This window comes from Dipodomys spectabilis, unplaced genomic scaffold, assembly GCF_019054845.1.
Source record: "Dipodomys spectabilis isolate Male_0828 unplaced genomic scaffold, ASM1905484v1 ptg000783l, whole genome shotgun sequence".
NCBI classification, from domain to species: domain Eukaryota; kingdom Metazoa; phylum Chordata; class Mammalia; order Rodentia; family Heteromyidae; genus Dipodomys; species Dipodomys spectabilis.
This window is the reverse complement of record NW_024871460.1, coordinates 17,109,440-17,130,353: the sequence shown is the minus strand read 5'-3', so window position 1 is coordinate 17,130,353 and position 20,914 is coordinate 17,109,440. Positions and strand designations below refer to the sequence as shown.

The 20,914-nt window shown below is 32.0% G+C and overlaps 1 protein-coding gene across 33 annotated transcripts in view; it reads left to right on the top strand.

Annotated features, from left to right (window-relative positions):
- Positions 1 to 20,914, top strand: part of Rims2 (regulating synaptic membrane exocytosis 2) — a 418,336-nt gene that overhangs the window by 312,561 nt on the left and 84,861 nt on the right. For 12 of the 33 annotated variants that reach the window (XM_042673019.1, XM_042673018.1, XM_042673020.1 and 9 more), the window contains one exon: positions 2,650 to 2,822. The exons of the other annotated variants lie outside the window; for them this stretch is intronic. In XM_042673019.1, coding sequence (XP_042528953.1) covers positions 2,650 to 2,822 — 173 coding nt within the window. The remainder of the gene's footprint in view (positions 1 to 2,649; positions 2,823 to 20,914) is intronic. 33 annotated transcript variants of the gene reach the window in all.

The window sequence follows — 20,914 nt, the reverse complement described above, 5'->3', positions numbered from 1 at the left end:
GTAAGGTTTTCCATATCTTAACAGATGAAAACCGAGATATTCACAGAAGCAACTGGCCCAAGAAAACATGATAATTTATTTAGCCAATAATATTCTCACTCAGGAACATTAGCTCTTAATTACTACATTATTATTCTGCTGCCTCCTAGAGTTAAAACTTAAAGTTAGTCAGTTGAATTTAGATGATATAATAGCCTAACAAGCACAAGTAAATAAGAAATATAATATCAGAAGTGATTTTCTTTCTAGTTATGAAGTTTTATTTTCAAGAAATAGAAGATAGCTTCTTTTTTTAATCATAAATTTGAAGAGTGAGAAAGTTCACCAAATACATTGAACATTTTAAGCCTTTGGTTTTTATATAAATGAAATATCCAAAAATATATATAAAAATAAAATGAAAGATATCCATATATGTCTGAATTTAAGATCAAATTTAATTTGAATAATTTTAAGAAAAATGTATAAACAACCAATCTATTGTATATGTGTGCGTATACTAAGTAAATAGATAAAATATGTAATCTTTGATTCGCCACCAAAGACCATTTCCACACTAATGAGTTATGTAAATTCACTTATATTTTAAAATCATTATTTGAAAAATTATTAATATTAACTATTAAGTTATTAATATTAAATTATTAATTAATGTGATGTAGTTAAATAATGTTCCCTTCCAAAGCACACACTATCATTTTATTACTTAGGTATTTCCTAGGAAAAGGAACAAGCTTGGGAAGTATTTTTTTTTTAATAATTAAAGGTTTATCTAACAAAGTTGAAGAGTAAAGTAGACTAAGAAAGGCCAGTTACCACATGTGCATTTTTTTAAATAAGTTTCATTACTTGAAATTTTATGGAGCCTTAGCAATGATCCTTTTTTTTTACAGGTAAAGAAAATAGTCAGTTATTAACATAGAAATATATAACTAGATTCAAGGAGATCCACAGGAAAGAAAGCAACAAATCATTTAAATATGATTTGATACTTAAATTGTAGTCTATTACCCATCAGTCTATCTTGACCAAAATGTTTCTTTCTGTCTAACACTTACACTGAACTGTTACTCCTGGAAGACTGGTTATGAGATAACACTTATTAAAATCACAGCAAGTAGGTTATATAAGCTAATCATTATTTCAAGGATTTGTGGAATATATCAGTATATGTGATAAGTTTCCAAAAATTGTCTGGATAAAGGCATTTCAAAATTTTGCTTAATATGCATATAAGTAAAGAAAAATCAATTAAATATTATACTCAGTAATAGCCATATTTGATGTTTATTCAGAACTACAAATTTAGTTATACCACTAGATAGCAATGACATGATAGTATTAATAATGGTTTCATTAATTTATGTTAGATATAACACATAGTTTCAAAACAAATATACAGTGAAGGTATTAATCTTACTACTTTACAATAAGCTTTTTTTTTTTTTTTGTCAGTCATGGGGCCTTAACTCTGGGCCTAGGCGCTGTCCTTCAGCTCTTCAGCTCAAGGCCAGCGCTCTACCACTTGAGCCATAGCACCACTTCCGGCTTTTTCTGTTTATGTGGTGCTGAGGAACTGAACCCAAGAGCTCATGCATGCAAGGCAAGCGCTCTACCACTGAGCCACCTTCCCAGCCCACAATAAGCTTTTTTAAAAATTTGTTTTTAATTTTAATTTTCTTGTCATGGTTAATTTCAGAAGGATTACAGTTACATAAGTAAGGTAGTGAGTACATTTCTTGAGCAATAAGCTTTTAAAGGTTAAATAATTTACTTGCCTTTCCCCAGGTAGTAAAAGTTTTCTTTGCTCTAGGTTTTCTAGGCTCCAAGTCTATTCTTTTTACATTCCAGCTTGAAGACTCCTGGCAAATGTTCTTTGGTTGTCAATAATAAAATTAAGTTTTGTCCATTAGTTTTTACATTAAATGTATTTTATGAGAATAGGTTATTAACATGAAATGTTTGTATTGTTTTCAATTTACCAGAACACTTGAGCACCCAAGAATACCCTGCAACCCTGGCTGTGCCAGTTAACTGATTATTTCAGTTCCAGGAAGTTTGAACTATTATAAATAATAATGACTTCTAGTATTTCTAGGATCCATCAAAATTCCAGCAACTGTTCAGAATTTAAACTTTCTCTTTTATCTTAGTTATTCTAAAAAGACAGCGGTTTAACAATTAGATTTTGTGTCATCTCTAGGTTTTCAGTGAAGCATAATGGATTAAAGAGAAAAATCAATGGCTACTAGAATTGGTTTTTATAAGTTAAAGTGGCAACTCATTGTAGTTTTTTATAAATTTATTCAGAAATTTAAAAATTGAACTTCCTAATATTAAGCCAAAATTTTATTTCCCAGATTTTACCTAAATGTTCTTCCCTGTGGCCATGCTGTTTTGAAACTACTTTAATGGCCTTCTTTGGGGTGTGGTGAAAATGGTCTAATTACTTTGCTAAAAACAAGGGTTTCACATAAATTGAATTTTTCTTTTAGGATAATTACCATTCACTTTTGGTTTATATGCAACTGAATGAGATATTGCAGTATCCTCTGTGGACAATTAAAGTGCTGAAATAGGAGAAAGCTAATGACTGCTTTGTGTGGTTATACTGACAACTTCTGCGTATTTGTCCATCTGTGTTAACAGTATCGATCAGGATGGGATCCTCATAGAGGGGCAGATAATATTTCCACTAAATCTTCGGACAGTGATGTAAGTGATATATCTGCGGTTTCAAGGACTAGTAGTGCTTCTCGTTTCAGCAGCACAAGCTACATGTCTGTCCAGTCAGAACGGCCAAGAGGAAACAAGAAAATCAGGTGAGTAAGGAGAGTTTCGCAGTAAAATGTTAAATATATTCTGGGCCTTTCCTTTTCTTGGGATAAACATCAAACCCATTATTTTTAAAAGGTTTAAAATATATCACTAATGTAGTAGGCTCTTCTGTACATGTTTCTTTTTTATTGTTATTTTGATGCACAGTTCAGATTTGTTGCCATAAATTTTGTGTACTAGATTACTTGGAATAATATTGTTATTTTATGTTTGCAATTTAAAGACTTAACTACCATTATTACATCCTTGCTAAAATTTAAGTGATGGTTAAGTAAGGTTGTAAACTTCTTAGTGTTCTAAAAAATACCTAAATAATATTTTGGAGGAGTTTTTCTGAGCTGAATGTATCTCAATGATTTAGAAAACAAGAATATTTTTAGTAGGGTGATCTCTTATCTATAAGTGTATAGAAAGTGTTATCTCCTAGTTTTAAATGTATTTTTTACTAGGATGATCTCTGAAATCATTAAGTGTATGGAAAGTTTTCTCAGCTTCTGAAAAACATATAAAGTATATAAATTAGTATAATTTATATTTCTCACTTGTCCTTATTGTTTTTTTTTATCGCTACTTGACTTAAATATCTATAACAGAGATCATAGTTTTGCCTATTTTCCAAATAATTTTGGAAAAGGAATGTAAGAATTGAAGCTGTGTGATTATTGTATACCCCTAGTGCTTCTCTGACAGATAGTAAAAAATGTTTTCACACTTATAACTTATGACATAACTTATAACATATATTTGTTTTTAATAGTTTTCATTGCTGTTCTGTTTAAATTCATGTGCATGTTTTCTTGACTTTTTTTCCTTCTTTTGTATTTATTTGCATGCCTTCCATTTGTGTTGCATTCAAAGGCCAAAGGGAATAGAAGAGGGAGGGAAAGAAGGGGATGAACATGAAGAGATAGTTCATAAGGACTCAGAGGTAAAAGATGAGAGCATTAATGAGAATGAGAAAGGGACAGAGATTATAAAAACATGTAATAAGGAGAAAAACAGAGAATCAGGAGACGAGGAAAAACCACAAGATATACCTGAGCAAGGGAAAGAAAAAGAACAGTGGAGCAAAGAGGACTTACAAAGGAGATTCTCACAAGATGATGACAGGTAAAATATGTATATTTTTGTAGATACTCCCTTTAGTAGTATAGTCTTTTTTTTCACTATTCCTAAAAAAATTTTGATCATGTATGTTTGCTTTATTTCATTGTGTTTTACCAATTTACCTTCTTACATAACTTGATATACTGGTAAGTTATTATCAAACAAATTGATTTCTAAGTCATCTTTAATTTGTGTTCACTAACTCTAAGAGTGTTTTATTTAGTTTGAGAGTTCTTTATAACTAGATGAATGGAACTTAGATTTCCTTTTAGAAGTTTGAGCATGAATTTACTTTGTATCTTTTCTAGCAGTAGAGTCTGAAGATGAATGAAAAGAGACAATTGTAGTTCTTTTACCGATAATGAATCATTAGAGAAAAAAAATGCAAAACTCTTCCTTTTTTAATTTTTTTATTGTTATTGTAAAGGTGATGTACAAAAGGTATTGCAGCTACATAAGTCAGGTAATGAGTAGTACTGGGTTTTTTTTGTTCTTGTTTTTTGGGGGGTTTTTTGGGTCCGGTCGTAGGGCCTGAACTCTAGGCCTGGGCGCTGTCCCTCAGCCCTTCAGCTCAAGGCTAGCACTCTACCACTTGAGCCACAGCGCCACTTCCGGCTTTTTTCTTTTTGCTTATGTGGTGCTGAGGAATCGAACCCAGGGCCTCAGGCATGCAAAGTAAGCGCTCTACCACTGAGCCACCTTCCCAGCCCCTGTAGTACTGTTTCTTGAACAGTGGTACCTCTTCCCTCTTTTTCCCTGTCTTTTCCCTCCCAACTCCCCTCTCCCACAAATTGTGTACTTCATTTTTAACATAGTGCCTAGTGAGTATCACTGCTGAATTAGTTCACCCTTTGTCCTACCATTTCTGTGCTTTCCTCTTTCCTTCCCCAAATCAGATAAACTTACATACAAGACAAAAGGTACAGAAGAACAAAAAAGACAGTGCAAAAGGGGAAAAAGAAAGAAAGAAGAGCAGTGTTTTTGATCCTTTGGTTTGTTATAGAGTTTTGGTTGGTTGGTTGGTTGGTTTGTTTAAGACAGGGTCTCACTCACTATGTAGTATAGATTGGCCTAGAATCTAATATGTAGCCAGGCTGGACTTGAAATCATCTTTCTGCCTTAGTTTGATGAGTGTTGTGATTACAGGTGTGTACCACACCTGGTCCATGATACACTGAAATGAAAGTGTAGATGTTTAGTGCTTAATAGGAGGCAAACTTGGTGGATTATACCATTGTTGAAATCCAGTTACAAAAACTGGAGAAGGAGCTTTGAGCAGGAGAGAGACAAGAAGAAAAGTGCAGCAATATAACGTAAAAGCAGTTACATCGTTTTCCTTTTCATAACACAAACCACTAAGTAAGTGTGAAACTGGTTTATACTGGAAAGTACACTACACAGTCATATCAGCACAAGTATGCAGTAAGACTTTATTTTTCATGTCAAGATGAGTTTGCTCTAATTTCATATATCAATCATGTACATTTTAAAGGAATTTGGTTTTCTAGAATTTCAGAATTTTATATTATACAAAATCTGCTTGATTCAATTTTAAATCAATTTTTGCATTATAATATCAACACCTCACAGCACTTTGTGGCTTTCTTATTATTAATGAAAAAGACAATTGAGCATGTGTTTACCCCATTGTATATAACTCAGTGGTCTAGTCTATGAAGCTTTCTTTTTGTTTCCAGAATAGCTTTGTTCTCTAAATGTTTCTATTTAGCAGTTATTAAATGTAAAATGAATTGTAGGTAAGGCATAATTTCTGATTTGCCTAAGCTAGTAATTTCAAATATGTCTTTGTTATATTTTAACTTGATAATTATCTTATTAATAAAGATGACTTTTTCTGATTTATTGATCCAGAAGATCATTTCTAATTTTCAGCGTAAGTTTCCAAAGTTTCCTTGAAAAAACACATTGAGTTTCCTTTCCTCTAAGAGCAGAGTGAAATCTGAGTCTCTAATGTGTTTTCTTTGTTGTATAGAGAAAAACATATGTACCCACTGGTGTTTGCCCAAAACCTAACCCCATATTGTCATACTGGTTTTGTGGGCAGAGGTTTAGAGAAGATTATAATCTTAAACTCTCAATCTTTTTAAACATTACTTTCTTCATTATTTTCTTCAGGCATAGTGCATATAATTTTACTTGGGAAAGAGAATAATGTTCTAATTTTAGCAATATGTTTTATTGTAGTCAATTTAAGTAATTTCAGAACACATCTGGCCCTATAAACTGTAGGAGGCCAACCTGATCTCTCTGGGTAAACACATATTGTATAAAATGGCAAGATATATATGTACACAGTTGTTTGTAATAAAATGTTAGTGTCATACATTATTGCAACATAGGATCTTGAATTTGCTTTAATTTCTTAGAATAAATCTAACAGTCTTTGTTTTTGAGAGAAAATGTTCTAGCAACCTTTGGTTTGGTACTTGATAAGCATAATCATAGATGGTTTAAATACTGAAAATAACTTACATGGTTATGCAATATTATTAAAAATAATCTTTTTCTACAATATACCATTGCATATTAGACACTTTTACTTTGGAACACAGGTTTCATAAAGAAAAAAATAATTTTGACTTCAATATTTATAGTAATATTAGTACTTAACAAAGGACTGCAAGTGAACAAATAACATCTAGTTGCTATTTTTATTATGCTAATAAGAGATTGCATGTCACATATCTGACTTAACTTCTCATCTGTAGTGAATTATATTACACTGAGTCTACTACATGTGCACGTAGACAATGAATAGCAAATTTTTAATTCAAATATTTTTCTAAGTTGATTAGTAAGTAATACCAGTCTTATTTAGTTATTTATATTTACCACCATGTATGTAGGCTTGGTAATATATTCCTTTAGTACTAGTGATTATATTTAGTAAACTCTAAAAGGTTCAAAATTATATTTGTCATTTGAAACACTTCTTGTAACTGTATATGTGTGATTTAAACTTTAAACTTACTTATATTTGCTAATTGTATGTATATTACATATTGTATATGATAAATTAAGTTGCCCTATAAAAAATGTCGAGAGATAAAGGAGAATTATTCATTCAACAAATATAATTTAGGAAATTTATTAGACACTGTAGTCATAACTAGAAATAAAAGTGAAATTTAATTTAATATTAAATTTAATACTAAATTTCTAAACCTTAGGATAAAGCTTTTTCTTAGCTATGTATAAGTGTATGTTTCAGAATAGCTCTGTATCTAAAAGGTATCATCAAGATACCAGAACAACTTCATATAGATATATCATAAAAGATCTTGGCATAAAAAGAAGCAATCTTAAATCATTTACAATTGAAAATATGTATAAAATTATTAAGAACTGTATTTTGTCAAAACCAACATATTACAATGTTGCTTTCTGTTAGAACTGAACCTTATCTATCTAAAAATAATATTTTTAATCTAGGTGTATTTCTTTGCAGACTTTTTAGTTATTAAAGGCAAATCTATGAGTGCTATGTGATTATAATTTTTTGAAGACTGTTACTCTTTTGAGGGTAGTAAGCTCAAATTTTTATTAATAAGTGGTTTTTAGAACATGGGCAAGCCATTAAATTATCTAGATGAACAGAATAATTGTCCATTTATTGCAAAGGCATTATTGATAATATTAGTCTTAGATCAGTTAAACTATGAATACAGAATTACATGCATATATAATTTTATATGTATAGTATAATATAATACATATGTTAAACATCTTTAAAGACAAAGCAGTATGTTTTGTGGAAATAATTGTGATTAGGACTCAAAAATATGTGGATTCTCATCCTATTTCTTATGTACCTATTCACTTTGTCTTTCTGGGCTTTTTTAATTTGTTAAGTAGAGGAAAATCAGTGGGTAACCCAGTTTTTTTCTTTTTTACACCTTCCTGTAACGTAGATGAACATAGTATAAGAAAGTAAAAGTATGTTATTCTGGCAACTTGGTTTTGTTATCATTAGTCTAAGAAACAATCTGTTCTGTATTAGCCATTGGTACACCAAATGACAGAGGTTTCTGCTGTTTGATAAACGATTCTGAAATTTATAAAGCCAGTATTTAGTTCAGTTTTTATCAAGTTTGATTTTTTTTATATCAAGTTTGGGGTTTTTTGTTTGTTTGCTTTTTCTAGTTTTCTGGAGTTTTTTTATTCCTAGAGAACATGATGAACTCTGCTCTTCTGCTGAGTATCACCATGGCTTGTGTTTTCTTTCCTACCAACTCAAATCATTGGTTTACTATGATGCTCTCATAAGCTCAAATAACTTCCATTATATTTTATGCTTGATATTAAATTCAAGTATGAACTTTAGTAATGCTTGAAAATCACTCCTAAAATTTTAATTCTGTATGTTTGGAGTAGAGTCCAGGAATTTGCAAATCTAATATTAATACTCTAAGTTAATTATGATTGAAATAGAATATTGATGATGTTCCTCCTCTCTTTTGGATTACTTGTATATTCTAATGAAGCTTATAGTCAGCTCATAATATTTGAAGTAGAAAGACAGCTAGGATTTTGATAGGTATTCATTCAATTCCACTATTTTGAGTATTATTGCCATTTAACAAATATTGTCTTCCAACCCATAAGCACTAGATGTCCATTCCTTTTCTTTACTTTTTTTTTTTTTTTGTCAGTCCTGGGCTTGAACTCTGGGCCTGGGCGCTGTCACTCAGCTCTTCAGCTCAAGGTTAGTGCTCTACCACTTGAGCCACAGCGCCACATCTGGTTTTCTGAGTGGTTTATTGGAGATAAGAGTCTTATGGACTTTTCCTGCCTGGGCTGGCATTGAACCGCGATCCCCAGATCTCAGCCTCCTGAGTATCTAGGATTACAGGCGTGAGTCACCGGCACTCCGCCTTCTTTACATTTTTGCAGTAAAATTTTGTAGTTTTTGATGTATATACCTTACCTTTTTTGTTAAACTTACTTTATTTTCTTTATAGCGTTATTATAAATGGACTTGTTCCATTAATTTCATTTTTAGATATGTTCATTACCAACATATTCAAAGAAAACCTATACTTGTATCCTGAAATCTTACTCTAGTGACTTAATAGCTCTAAACGTTTCTTGTTGATTCCTTGAAATTTTCTGTATAGAACATTGTATGATTAAAGATAATTTTACTTCCTCTTTTCCGATCTGAATGCCTTTATTTCTTTTTCTTGCCTAATTGGGCTTGGCTAGCACCTCCACTACAATGTTAAGTCAAAGTGGCTTATGAAAACTTTTTTTTTTTTTTTTTTGCTGGTTGTGGGGCCTGAACTCTGGGCCTGGGCACTGACCCTCAGCTCTTCAGCTCAAGGCTAGTGCACTACCACTTGAGCCACAGCGCCACTTCCAGCTTTTTCTGCTTATGTGGTGCTGAGGAATTGAACCCAGGGCCTCATGCATACAAGGCAAACACTCTACCACTGAGCCACCTTCCCAGCCCGAAAACTTTTTAAAATAAGCATCCATGTGGTATTACTTTCGCATTAGATATAAATGCATTCTGAAAGATAATTGTCTTTTGTGCTAACTACTTATTTTTTAATAGTCTATGCAAAAGTTTCCTTTAAATTTTTATTATCTTTTAAAAATTGATAATTGTGATTCTTTATGTCCCATTTCCTGCATGAAGAGCAGAAAATGTTTCTACCACTTCTCAGTTTCTCTCTTTTTTCACTTTGTTATTCTGAAGTGAACTGTGCCAAAACTTAAAACCAAAGAAAGTAAGAATTGATGTTTTTCTTACTTATAAGAAATCAATATAGTTTATTGTATTTTCATCTTATCTAGTCTAGTTAGAAATTCAAATGAAATGTCAAAAGTATGCTATTTTCATGGACTATAATATATCTGACATAATGAACTATATTTATTTATGCTAATTTTTCTATATATATTTAAAATGTACAGTAAGGTGTTTTAATATGCTTGATACTGAAGTGCTTGTTGCAGTCATACAATTAAACAATTGTCATTATCTCTTACAGTTATTTCTCTCTCCCCCCCGCATTTGCCTAATTTTGGGGTTTTCTTATTAATTTATTGCACTAATTAATTTTTTGCTAAAACTGCTACAAATTACACATGCCCTAAATTTACTTTCTTTCTTTCGCTCCTTTCTTTCTCTCTCTCTTTTCTTTCTCTTTTCTCTTCTTTTTTTTCTTTTTTTTTCTTTCTTTCTGTCATGGGGCTTTAACTCTGGGCCTGGGCGCTGTCCCTGAGCTCTTCAGCTCAAGCGAGTGCTCTACCACTTGAACCACAGCACCACTACTGGCTTTCGGGTGGTTAATTGGGGATGAGTCTCACAGACTTTCTTGCCAGTGCTGTTTTGAATTGTGATCCTCAGCTCTCAGCCTCCTGAATAACTAGGATTATGGCTTGAGCCACGGGCTCTGCCAGCTTCTTCTTTTTATCACATATTCTATTCTTGATGTATTCTCTCCCATTCTATCACTCTATCATGTAGGGAAGGGGAGGGAAGGAAGGAGGGAGAGGGACTGGAGAAGGCAGAAAGGGGATGGGGAGGGGGAGGGAGAGAGACTACCAATGCTAAACTCAGCATGTAAAATTAAATCTATCATATCCTTCACCAAACAAGCAACTAATAACTTGTTCCTCCTTTTGCTCTCTTCCACTGTGTGACATTGGTATCCACATTACCTGTCCAAAGCAAAATATAGTTGTCACTCTACTAGTTTTTCTCCATTGAACATAGATCTTTCCTTTGAATCAACAAGTCTTAGTTTCTTGTTTAATTATCTCATAATTATGTTTGTTTCTCCCTAACCCCATTTCTACTTCCATAATGAAAGCAATTTTCTTTCATGGGGATTAATTAAATAGGAAATTCTTTTTTTTTTTTGCTTTTATAGTCACAAGTGAATTTTTGTACATTTTTATTGTAAAATACTGTACAGAGGAGTTACAGTTACATGAGCAATGTAATGAGTACATTAAAATTAATAAATCCAAACTTACTGTGATAATAGCATTAAAAATAAGTAGTCAATATCTGTCAGATAGATTACTTTTTTAAATAGATACTAATTATATATTGTTTGTGGACTGTTTCACTGGTTACAATTTTCTTAACCATACATATCAATATATAACATCTATACATTTATGTCTAATGAATATTAATATGTTTGTTGTATGTGTATATCTTTTAATACCATCTATACATTTGTACATATCATTGAATTTAGCAGTAAATGAGAAATTGACAGAGTAGGTTTTGTGATTTACATTTTGAGAGATTCTCCTGTTTTAAGATTCTCCTGTTGCTGTAATACAAGAAATTTCGAACTTAGATTGAAACTATCTGTGCAATTATCTCTCACTATGAAATAAGAACAACCTTTGTTCTAAGTGTGCTTTTTTCAGGGGACAGTGATATTTAAGTGATACTGAAATTTTAGTTCTATGAGAGCTAAAATCCTCACCTACTGTGAAGACTGTCCAGTCCACTGCCTAACAGTGTTAATGTACAAATACCTCACGTGCGACCTTTTTAAATGTGAATTTTTATTAAAATGCTGAACTTGGACAGTAAATGAGGATGATGATTCTAAACACTCAAAATTTTAAATATCATATTAGATCAAATTTAGTACTTTTTTGTTAAGCATTTTGCTGATGAAATTTGTAATTATCGTAATTCCTCTTCTTGATTACAACTTTTAGTTAATAATTTACTCTCAAATTCTTAAGTGAGTATTTTTATTCCATAGTTAAGTATATGCAGAAAGATATAGGCCATAATTCAATGGGGCTTTGAAATTATCTACTATTCTGTACGAAAGTAGGACTCTTCTTACAGCAATAGGTCTCATAACAGGCTCATAAATCATTGTGAGAGTTTTATACAACTTTATAAAACTATAAATGACAATTCTATTGCAGCGTGTCTAAATATAATGATCAGTAAACCTATGTCTTCTTACAGATAGTTTTCATGCTGTTTGCACAGGTTAGAGCTCTCTCTCTTATGAAGCAATGATAAGAATGACCTCCCAAGTAAACCAAATCCTGATCCTGCTTTGGCTTACTTTAAAAAATGTTTTATCTTAATTTGGGGGATTTTACAACTATGCTTTTATTAAGTACATATTTCATATATTCCTTTATATTTATAATAAATTTCACAATTTAATAAAAAATGAAAACAGAGTTGCAAGGAAAATGTGTGTCAACAATTATCTTGCATCTAATCTGCAATGTTAGCTATTCAGGAGACTGAGATCAAAGAATCGAGATTTGAAGCCAGCCCAGGGAAGAAAAGTCCTTGAGACTCTTATCTCCAGAACAACCAGCAAAATGTTAACTGGAGGTGTGGCTCAAGAGACAAGAGTAACAGCATAAGCAACAAAGCCAAGTAAGAGCTGAAGACTTTGGGTCCAGCATACAGTACCAAAACACACACACACACACACACACACACACACACACACTCTCTGCACATACAGATATACACACACAGAGCAAAACAAGAATAAAATTATCTTGGAATTGAGCCCTTGTTTTAACTTCGTGTGTGTGTATGTAAAATAACCAGTGGACTAGAATATATACATACATTTATAATATATACATTTGTATGGTATTTTTCTGTTTATTGTCATTAGTTTTTCACAGTTTTTATATTCTAATATTAGACTAATGATCCAAAATTATGTATTCTTTAAAATAGACAATCAAATTTTATTTAGGATGATGAAAAGACATTTAAACATTTCCCAACTTCCAGCTTTTTTAATCTGCAATTTTCAGCCTTCTTAGCTTATGTAAAGTGAGACAATGGAATAATAACATGAAATAAATAAAACCAACAATAAATAAGAATATATTGGGGGAGGGAAGGGATAGTGGGACAACAACAAGGAAGGGAAGGGTTAACAATGATAGACAAGTAATGGACTCATTGCCTTACTCATGTGACTGTAACTCCTCTGTACAGCATCTTTACAGTAAAATTTAAAAAAGAATGTATCATCTGTTTTGTAGATGTTTTCTATAATGTGAGTTGAATAATTCAATTGATTAAACCTACAGTATTAAAAACCTGTGTTTATCTCTGGCAAATCTCAGTTGATCCAATAATTGCATCAAATTTTATTTCTACTGAATTCATTATACTAAATTCTACTGAAAATATTCCTATTAGACAAAGAATCTATAAACCCAGTCATTTATTTTGAAAAAAAAACTGCTCATGATGATTGTTGCAGATGAAAGAATATCATCTTGATATGCCTACAGTGGTTTTTGTTCAATTTTTTTATCATTAAGATTTTTTTACTTAAATAAGTTTATACTCTAATAATTTTTAAGGCTTGCATTGAAGTGCAAATTTTTAAATCTAATAAAACATTTGAGTTGATTTGAAAATACAAAGAATAATTCAGAGTATTGCTATATGTTTACAGTAATAATTCTGTAGTAACTAAATATGATAGTATTGGTCTGAAGCCAAGACTGTAATGTATTTAATTTTGCATTCAACTTAATATAAATTCTAAAATATAATGTTAAAAAATGGTTAAGGGGCTGGGAAAGTGGCTCAGTGGTAGAGCGCTTGCCTGGCATGCCTGAGGCCCTGGGTTCGATTCCTCAGTACCACATAAGCAAAAAGAAAAAAGCCAGAAGTGGTAGAGTGCTAGCCTTGAGGTGAAGAGCTGAGGGACAGCGCCCAGGCCCAGAGTTCAGGCCCCATGACCGGAACCCCCCCCCCAAAAAAAAATGGTTAAATCTATATGCTTTTAACAAAATAAACTGCATGGAAGTAAGTATTGCTTTTTATTTATTTATATTTCAGAACTAGTTTTCTACTCAAGAAGGTGTTTTGTTCATTAAGTAAAGAAATTAATTTTTTGATGCTAGATTAAGCAGTAGTATACTTGATGCCTTTACTGTAGCATTAAATGTTTCATTATTTATGTTTTTATAAGACCAGTTGTATTTTTTGAAAAGGTCTTTAGACAATTCTGTTAGGAAGAAAGATTTTTTTTTAACTTCATTATAAATCTTTAACTATTGCTCCTTAAAATATAGGAACAATTTATCAGTTAATCTAATATTGACAACTAAAAGTAACTAACTAGAATGTTTTTCTGTCAAATTTTTATTAGTTTATATTAAACTGTAACATAGTCAAAGTTTTATCTCCATACATGCAAATAATTATTTTGATTATATTTATACCTTTCTACTGTTCTTATCCCCAATACTCCTTTCCCCATATCCTTCCCCTTCCACCTCCCTATTCATGACTTGGGTTTTTAAATTTTGTTTTCTGTTTTTCCCTAGTTCCAACAAATGAGAGAAAATTTGCAATACTTGTTTTGGGGGACAGGCTTACTGTTCTTAACATAATGATCTTCAGTTCCATTCATTTTCCTGAAAGTATTTAATTTCATTCTTCTTAATTACTAAATCCAATGTGTATATATACACATTTTCCTCTTCATTTATCCCTTGATAGGCCCCTAAGCTGACTGCATAATTTATTTGGGAATAAATCATGAGAGTTCTTTTTTTTGAACCTCCATACTGACTTCCACAATGTCTGGACTGGGTTATAGTTCCACTAGCTCTGAGTAAGGATTCCTTTCCCCTTGCATTTTCATCAACATTTGTTGTAGTTTGTTTTGTTGATAAGGGCTACTCTGACTGTGGTGAGGTAGAATCTCAATGTAGTTTTAATTTGAATTTCTTTGATAACTAAAGATCTTGAACATTTTTCATTTGTAGTTCTTCATCTAAAAACTGTTCAGTTACTATGCCTATTCATTGACTGGGCTAATTGTTAAATTATTGTGTGAATTTTATTTGTAGTTCTTTTTATGTTCTAGATAATTCCAGTTCCTTACATATTTTAGATACTAATCCCTTGTCTTTTGAAATATTTTCTTCCATTCCATAGGCTGTCTCTTTACTTTATTGATTGGTCCGTGTGTGTGTGTGTGTGTGTGTGTGTGTGTGTGTGTGTGTGTGTGTGTGTGTGTGTGTGTGTGTGTGTGTCAGCATTTTTAATGTGATATAATCCCAACTGGTTATCAGAAATAAAAGTAATCACAGAAACTTTTTACATCAAAATGAGATTTTTTTCTAAAGGTAATCTTTATACATTTTTCCAAACTGCATTGTATGTAATTTCTTAAAACTTCTAGTCACACTATTATAATAGTAATTCAAGGAGTTCAAAAGCAGAGTCCTGAAGGTACCAAACAGATAACATAAGGTTGTCACTAGGTGGTATGGGGAGCAGTGTTCAACCACATGTTCCTAGTAAAGGGAAAGCACTACTTTCATCATATAGTTATTGCCATACAGGAATGCAACAGAACTGCCAGATTTCAGTTTCAGACCAGAACTCTAATCCTTATGTTAACTTTGTAAAAGGTCTCTTGACCAAAGTGTAATATGGGTAGGCAAGATCTAACTGATGGTCCTCTTGTTTGCAGCTGAGATGTTAATTGTTACTGCAATAATGATCCAGTTATTAGAAGTTCCAAATGGAAACTTTTCTATGTTAGAAAAGTCTTTAATAATGTAAGAACAAATTGTTTAATAGATATAAAATATGATTATTTTTAAAATACTACTGTTAATAAAAGTTTTTCTGTAATTTGTGTGTGCATGTGTGTGTGTTAAAAGCAAATTAAACTGTGGCTGTTTTTTATTTTTCTCATATAACAGCCAAAATAATAGGATGCTATGTGGAATTATAATATGGCTATTTATGCTAAGAGCAAATCAAAGTAAGCTTTATCAAGATTGTTAGAAAATAGTAAATACATGAGTGTGCAGAAAATAATTTTAATACAAATGATTCTTTAAAATGTAAATTTTAAACTATTTTAAATAAGTTTTGGGTTTACATGAGTATCTGTGCATTTTATACTTTTCACTAGTAGTTGTAGAATTTTTTTTGAAATTTTATTTTATTGTAAAGATGCTATGGAGAGGGGTTACAGTTACATGAGTAAAGCATTGTTACCCCTTCTTTGTTGTTCTCCCACTATCCCTTCCCTCCCCCATTTCCCACACTCTTCCCCACCTTATTTCCCCTCCCCTAAAGTTGTAAAGTTTATTTCCAATATAGTGTCTTGTAGGTATCATTGTTGCAATGGGTCATCCTGTATCCTTGTTTCAGTGTTTTATTATTCCCCTTCCCCTCCCCAGATTAGATGAATGTATATATACAAGTACACTGATAACAGGGAATATACCATAGGGGGAAGAACATAAAAGGAGACAAAAAATATCACATAGTACATTTAAAACAACAACAACATGGAAAGACATCTTGTGTCCATATCTTGGGGTTCATTTCTCTTAGTGTCATCTTATATGGTCATATGAACATAGCTTTTGAGCTTTTTCTGCTCATCTGATAAAATTATTCTATAAAATGTAAACTAATTATTGCAAATGAGGGAAACCATGGGACCTAAATTTCTAATAACAACAGATACTGGAGGGGATGTGGCCAAAAGGGAACCCTACCTCATTGTTGGTGGGAGTGTAAACTTGTTCAACCACTCTGGAAAGCAGTATGGAGGTTCCTCAAAAGACTCCACATCGAGCTCCCCTATGACCCAGCAGTCCCACTTCTGGGCATTTACCCAAATGAAAACAAAGAAGGCCACTTTAAAGCTACTAGCACAACTATGTTTATTGCAGCATTATTCACCATAGCTAAGATATGGAACTAACCCAGATGGCCCGTAGTAGATGAGTGCATCAAGAAAATGTGGTACACACACACACACACACACACACACACACACACACACACACACACACACACACACAATTCTATGCTTCTGTCAGAAAGAAATGACACCTCCCATTTGTTAGGAGATGGAAAGACTTGGAAAAAATCATAGTAAGTGAAGTAAGCCATTTCCAAAGAAATTTAGGGCCCATGGTTTCCTTCATTTGCAATGGTTAGTTTATGTGTAGAACTTTTTATATTAAACAAAATTATTTTGTGCTAGTAATGGGGCTAGAACTCAGGTCCTGGGCTCTATTTCTCAGCTTTTTACTCAAAGCTGGTACTTTGCTACTTGAGCCACAGCTCCTCTATTGGCTTTTTGTTAGGTAATTGGAAATTAGAATCTCTCAGATTTGTCTGCCCTTACTGCCTTCGAACTGTGATCCTCAGAGGATGACAAGCATGAACTACCAGTACCTGGCTTTAGAATTTTATATATAAAGAGTAATAAAGTTTTGTGGGAATTTAGAGTACTTTTATACACCTTGAGTAATATCAATTAGTATGCTTTGGCAAGCTGGAATCAGCTTTATCTTCTTCTCTGGTATTGGCTGCTCATAAATTTTTTACATAAAATTAACTTTTATCTAAAACATCATATTGTTCCTTAATTTTTAAATTAGATGGATGAGATCATTGAGTACAACACATACATGATAGCATATAATTTTATTTAATGTATTTGCATAGAATTATAGTTTTAGAGTAATAAACTTTAAATTTGTTTTTCTAAGAGAATATATATATATGTGTGTGTGTATATATATATATATATATATATATATATATATCCTTAGAAACTTACCATTGATAAAAACAGACTTGTTTTGAATCTACCATTATGAATTGTAACTTGGGTTCTATGATTAGATGTAGTGGAATAAATCAAATAGTCTTTCTTTTTCAAAGAAAGAAATAAACTTACCTTTGAAATTTTCCAAGGAATGCTATTCCAACAAAAATACTCTTTACATTTGTTATTGATTGGTCCTATTTTGATTGTTATTTTATTAACAAATCATAATATTGTTAAACATGTCTGGACAATTGTGTCTTTGCTCTTCTATACATAATTCTGAGGCTGTAGATACATTGTCTTATGAAATTATTAGTTTCCCCAAGCTGCCCAATATCTGTGTACATTTAAATACTTACATAATTAGCAGAAGTATAAAACACTTGGGGGAAAAATATGCTATAGTCTTCTATTGCCATTGCTCATTGAAAATTTTAGCATTGAGAATCAATTACAGAAGAAAATAAAAATGCTTTCTATTCACTAGGAAAGTTATAATAATAGACATTTTACCTGACATTATAAGACTATGCAAAGAAGTGAAATGGTTTAATTAGATGTTGATAGTAGTGAAGAGCAATAGTGTGGGCCAAAGTCAGTGAAGAAGAAACCTGTTTCATTGCCCAGAAAGGCAAATGAGAATTTAAATCCAGAGGAGATTGAAAAGAGCTTTACATGGCAACTGCACTTAAATAAGGATAAAAGGGACAGATAATAAGATTACTATTGATAACATATGAAAGGTGGCATTGAAGATGAGGCTGAGGTTAGAGAAGGGATTAGTTCTTATTTCAAATATGTTCATGCATATGGTATGTATGGGGGGGGGGTCTTCCACAAATTAGTTAAAGCTCAGAGATTTCCTCTTAATTTGAATATAGGAAGCAAAGGGAAAGAAAGTAGAGCTAACCACAGCATTCCTATTTTTCATAATTGTAACTATTTAAAGAAAATTTTGGATGTTGGAAGGGTTAGTCATGAAAGTTTTCTTGTAATACTGAGCAAAGTAATATTATGCAATTTACCAGAAGACATATTTTGGTGTATTATAATTTCCAATTTGTTAAGGTCATTGTGTTATTTTTGTAAATAATAATTTATTAAAAATGCTCACTCAGTTAGTTAAGCTGATGTAGAATGACATTTTTTACATCCAAATATTCACATCTAAAACTGGGGTACTTGGCTTTTTCTCACCTAAAAGGCAGTATTCATTACCATTTATAAAGTATACTCATTTTTATAATACTTACACTTAATTTTTAAGTTTCTAGATTGTAATCAATGTAGACTCCTTAGGAAATGATCCTACAATATTTGAATAACTAAAAAACGTTTATTCTGATTATTACAGGCAATAACTGAAAAGTCTGTGCTGGTTTTTCTACTCATTCCACAGTTTGTCCCCTCCTACTTTTTTGGCAAGCAGGAGAGTTCTGCTGTGTCTGGGGCTTGAAGTAGTGGCCTGGGCACTGTCCCTGAGCTTTTGTGGTACTTGAGCCACAGCTCAAGTTCTGGCTTTTTTGGTGGTTACTTGGAGATAAGACTCTGTCCTACTTTCCTGCCTGAACTGGTTTTGAACCATGATCTTCATATTAGCTTCAAATAGTCTTACGGCATGCACCCCAATACCTAGCAGTTTGTCCTCTTTTTTGTTTGTTTGTTTTTTTTGTTTAGATTTTGTTTATTTTCTTTATTTTTTATTATCTTTAGTACAAAGGGGTTTCCATTTAACAAGCCCATTTATGAATACAATATATCTTGATCAATGTTACCCCTTTCAACATTCTCACCTGTTTTTCCCTTACCTATTCCTTCCCTCACTCTTCTTAACTTTGTATGATGTATACTGAGTTCTTGACTCATTCCCCCCCCCCTTCACTTCATTTGTCTACCCTTTGTTCTATTTTAAAAAACAAAAATCTGTAAGAATATAATACCAGTGTTTAAGATTGAGAGCTGTCAGGCCTTATGGCTATGCTTATGATCCCACCTGGGATTGGGAAGACTGTGGTTCAAGACCAGCTCAGGCAACTTTTGGGACCCATAACTGAAAAACCAACTAATAGCACTAGAGCCCTTACTCTGAGGTCAATCCCCATTACTCTCTTCTCTAAAAAAAGAATGAGTGACTATAGAAGGTAAGAATAGAACATGACCAAATGTAAAAATATTGGCAGATTATAAAGAAAAGCACTTTAAGTGATGATTTACTTGTATTCTAAATTCAATTTTAATATATAGCTCCAAAGATGCCTCAGGTTATTTTCAAAATGCAAATCATCGAATAGTAAAATCTACTTTATTCAAAAGTCATTTATAATCTTACAGAATCATTAAGTGAAATGATTAATTGATATAGAATAATGTTAAATTAGCTAATTTCCAAAGTAAGTGTTCACACATAAGCACATGAAAAAAATTCTAAAGTTTGTTTTTATATGTGAAATTAATAACCAAAGTAGATCTATATAATTATACAAACTACTGCACTGAAAACAATACATGTTTTTTCTTCAAAAGTCACTTCTGATTAGTCTAGAATTTTTATGTCTTCTTGTATGTCACTTACAATAGAATCACTATAGAGAAGCTTCAAAATGCAGATGTCTGGCTGTCATTTCAGAAGTATCCTAATAGAATCCCTGAAGCTGAAACTGTAGATTGTATCCTTAGAAAGTCTTAATGTAGTTTTGGTTAGTAGTAAAATTTGAGAACTATTCATAATTTTCTTCCAACTGGACAATATTTATTTGTCAAGAGTTTTTGGCTTTCTACCCAACTGCCCTGGAGAATCCTCAATTTTCTGGAATTATACCAAAAGCTTTGCCAAAAGAGAAGCAGATCTTCCCAATTTACAATAGAAGGAACTAAAAATCAAAGATTATAATCAGCATTCTTTGCTTTTTTGTCCTGGAGAGCGCTTAACTTTACTGATCATGTCTATAAATGTTTTATCACTAAATAGGAAAACAAGAAATGAAAGCAGAACAGATTAGATCAAAAGATAGTGAGTGGTGAATGGCTGAATCAGCAGAACTCTGGCAATAGAGCTGTTGATTCTGTTGATTCTCACCCAGAGAATCAGCAGAGAGAAAAGTCTAAAAATGAAATAATACAGTTGGGTTGGATTGCTCATAGCAAAGGATTTTATACATACACATAAATCATGGTATGTATACCATGTTCCCTCAGAAGTATCGTAACAGAAAAGAAAGTAAATATTTCTACTCACTTTAATGCCAATTGACTGAGCACTATATTCTTTAAAAAAGTAAGCTTCTCTATTTTAACTTGTTCTTAAGTTTTATGACTTTTCAGTAATTTCATCATTTAATGGATATTAATAGTCTTCATATCTT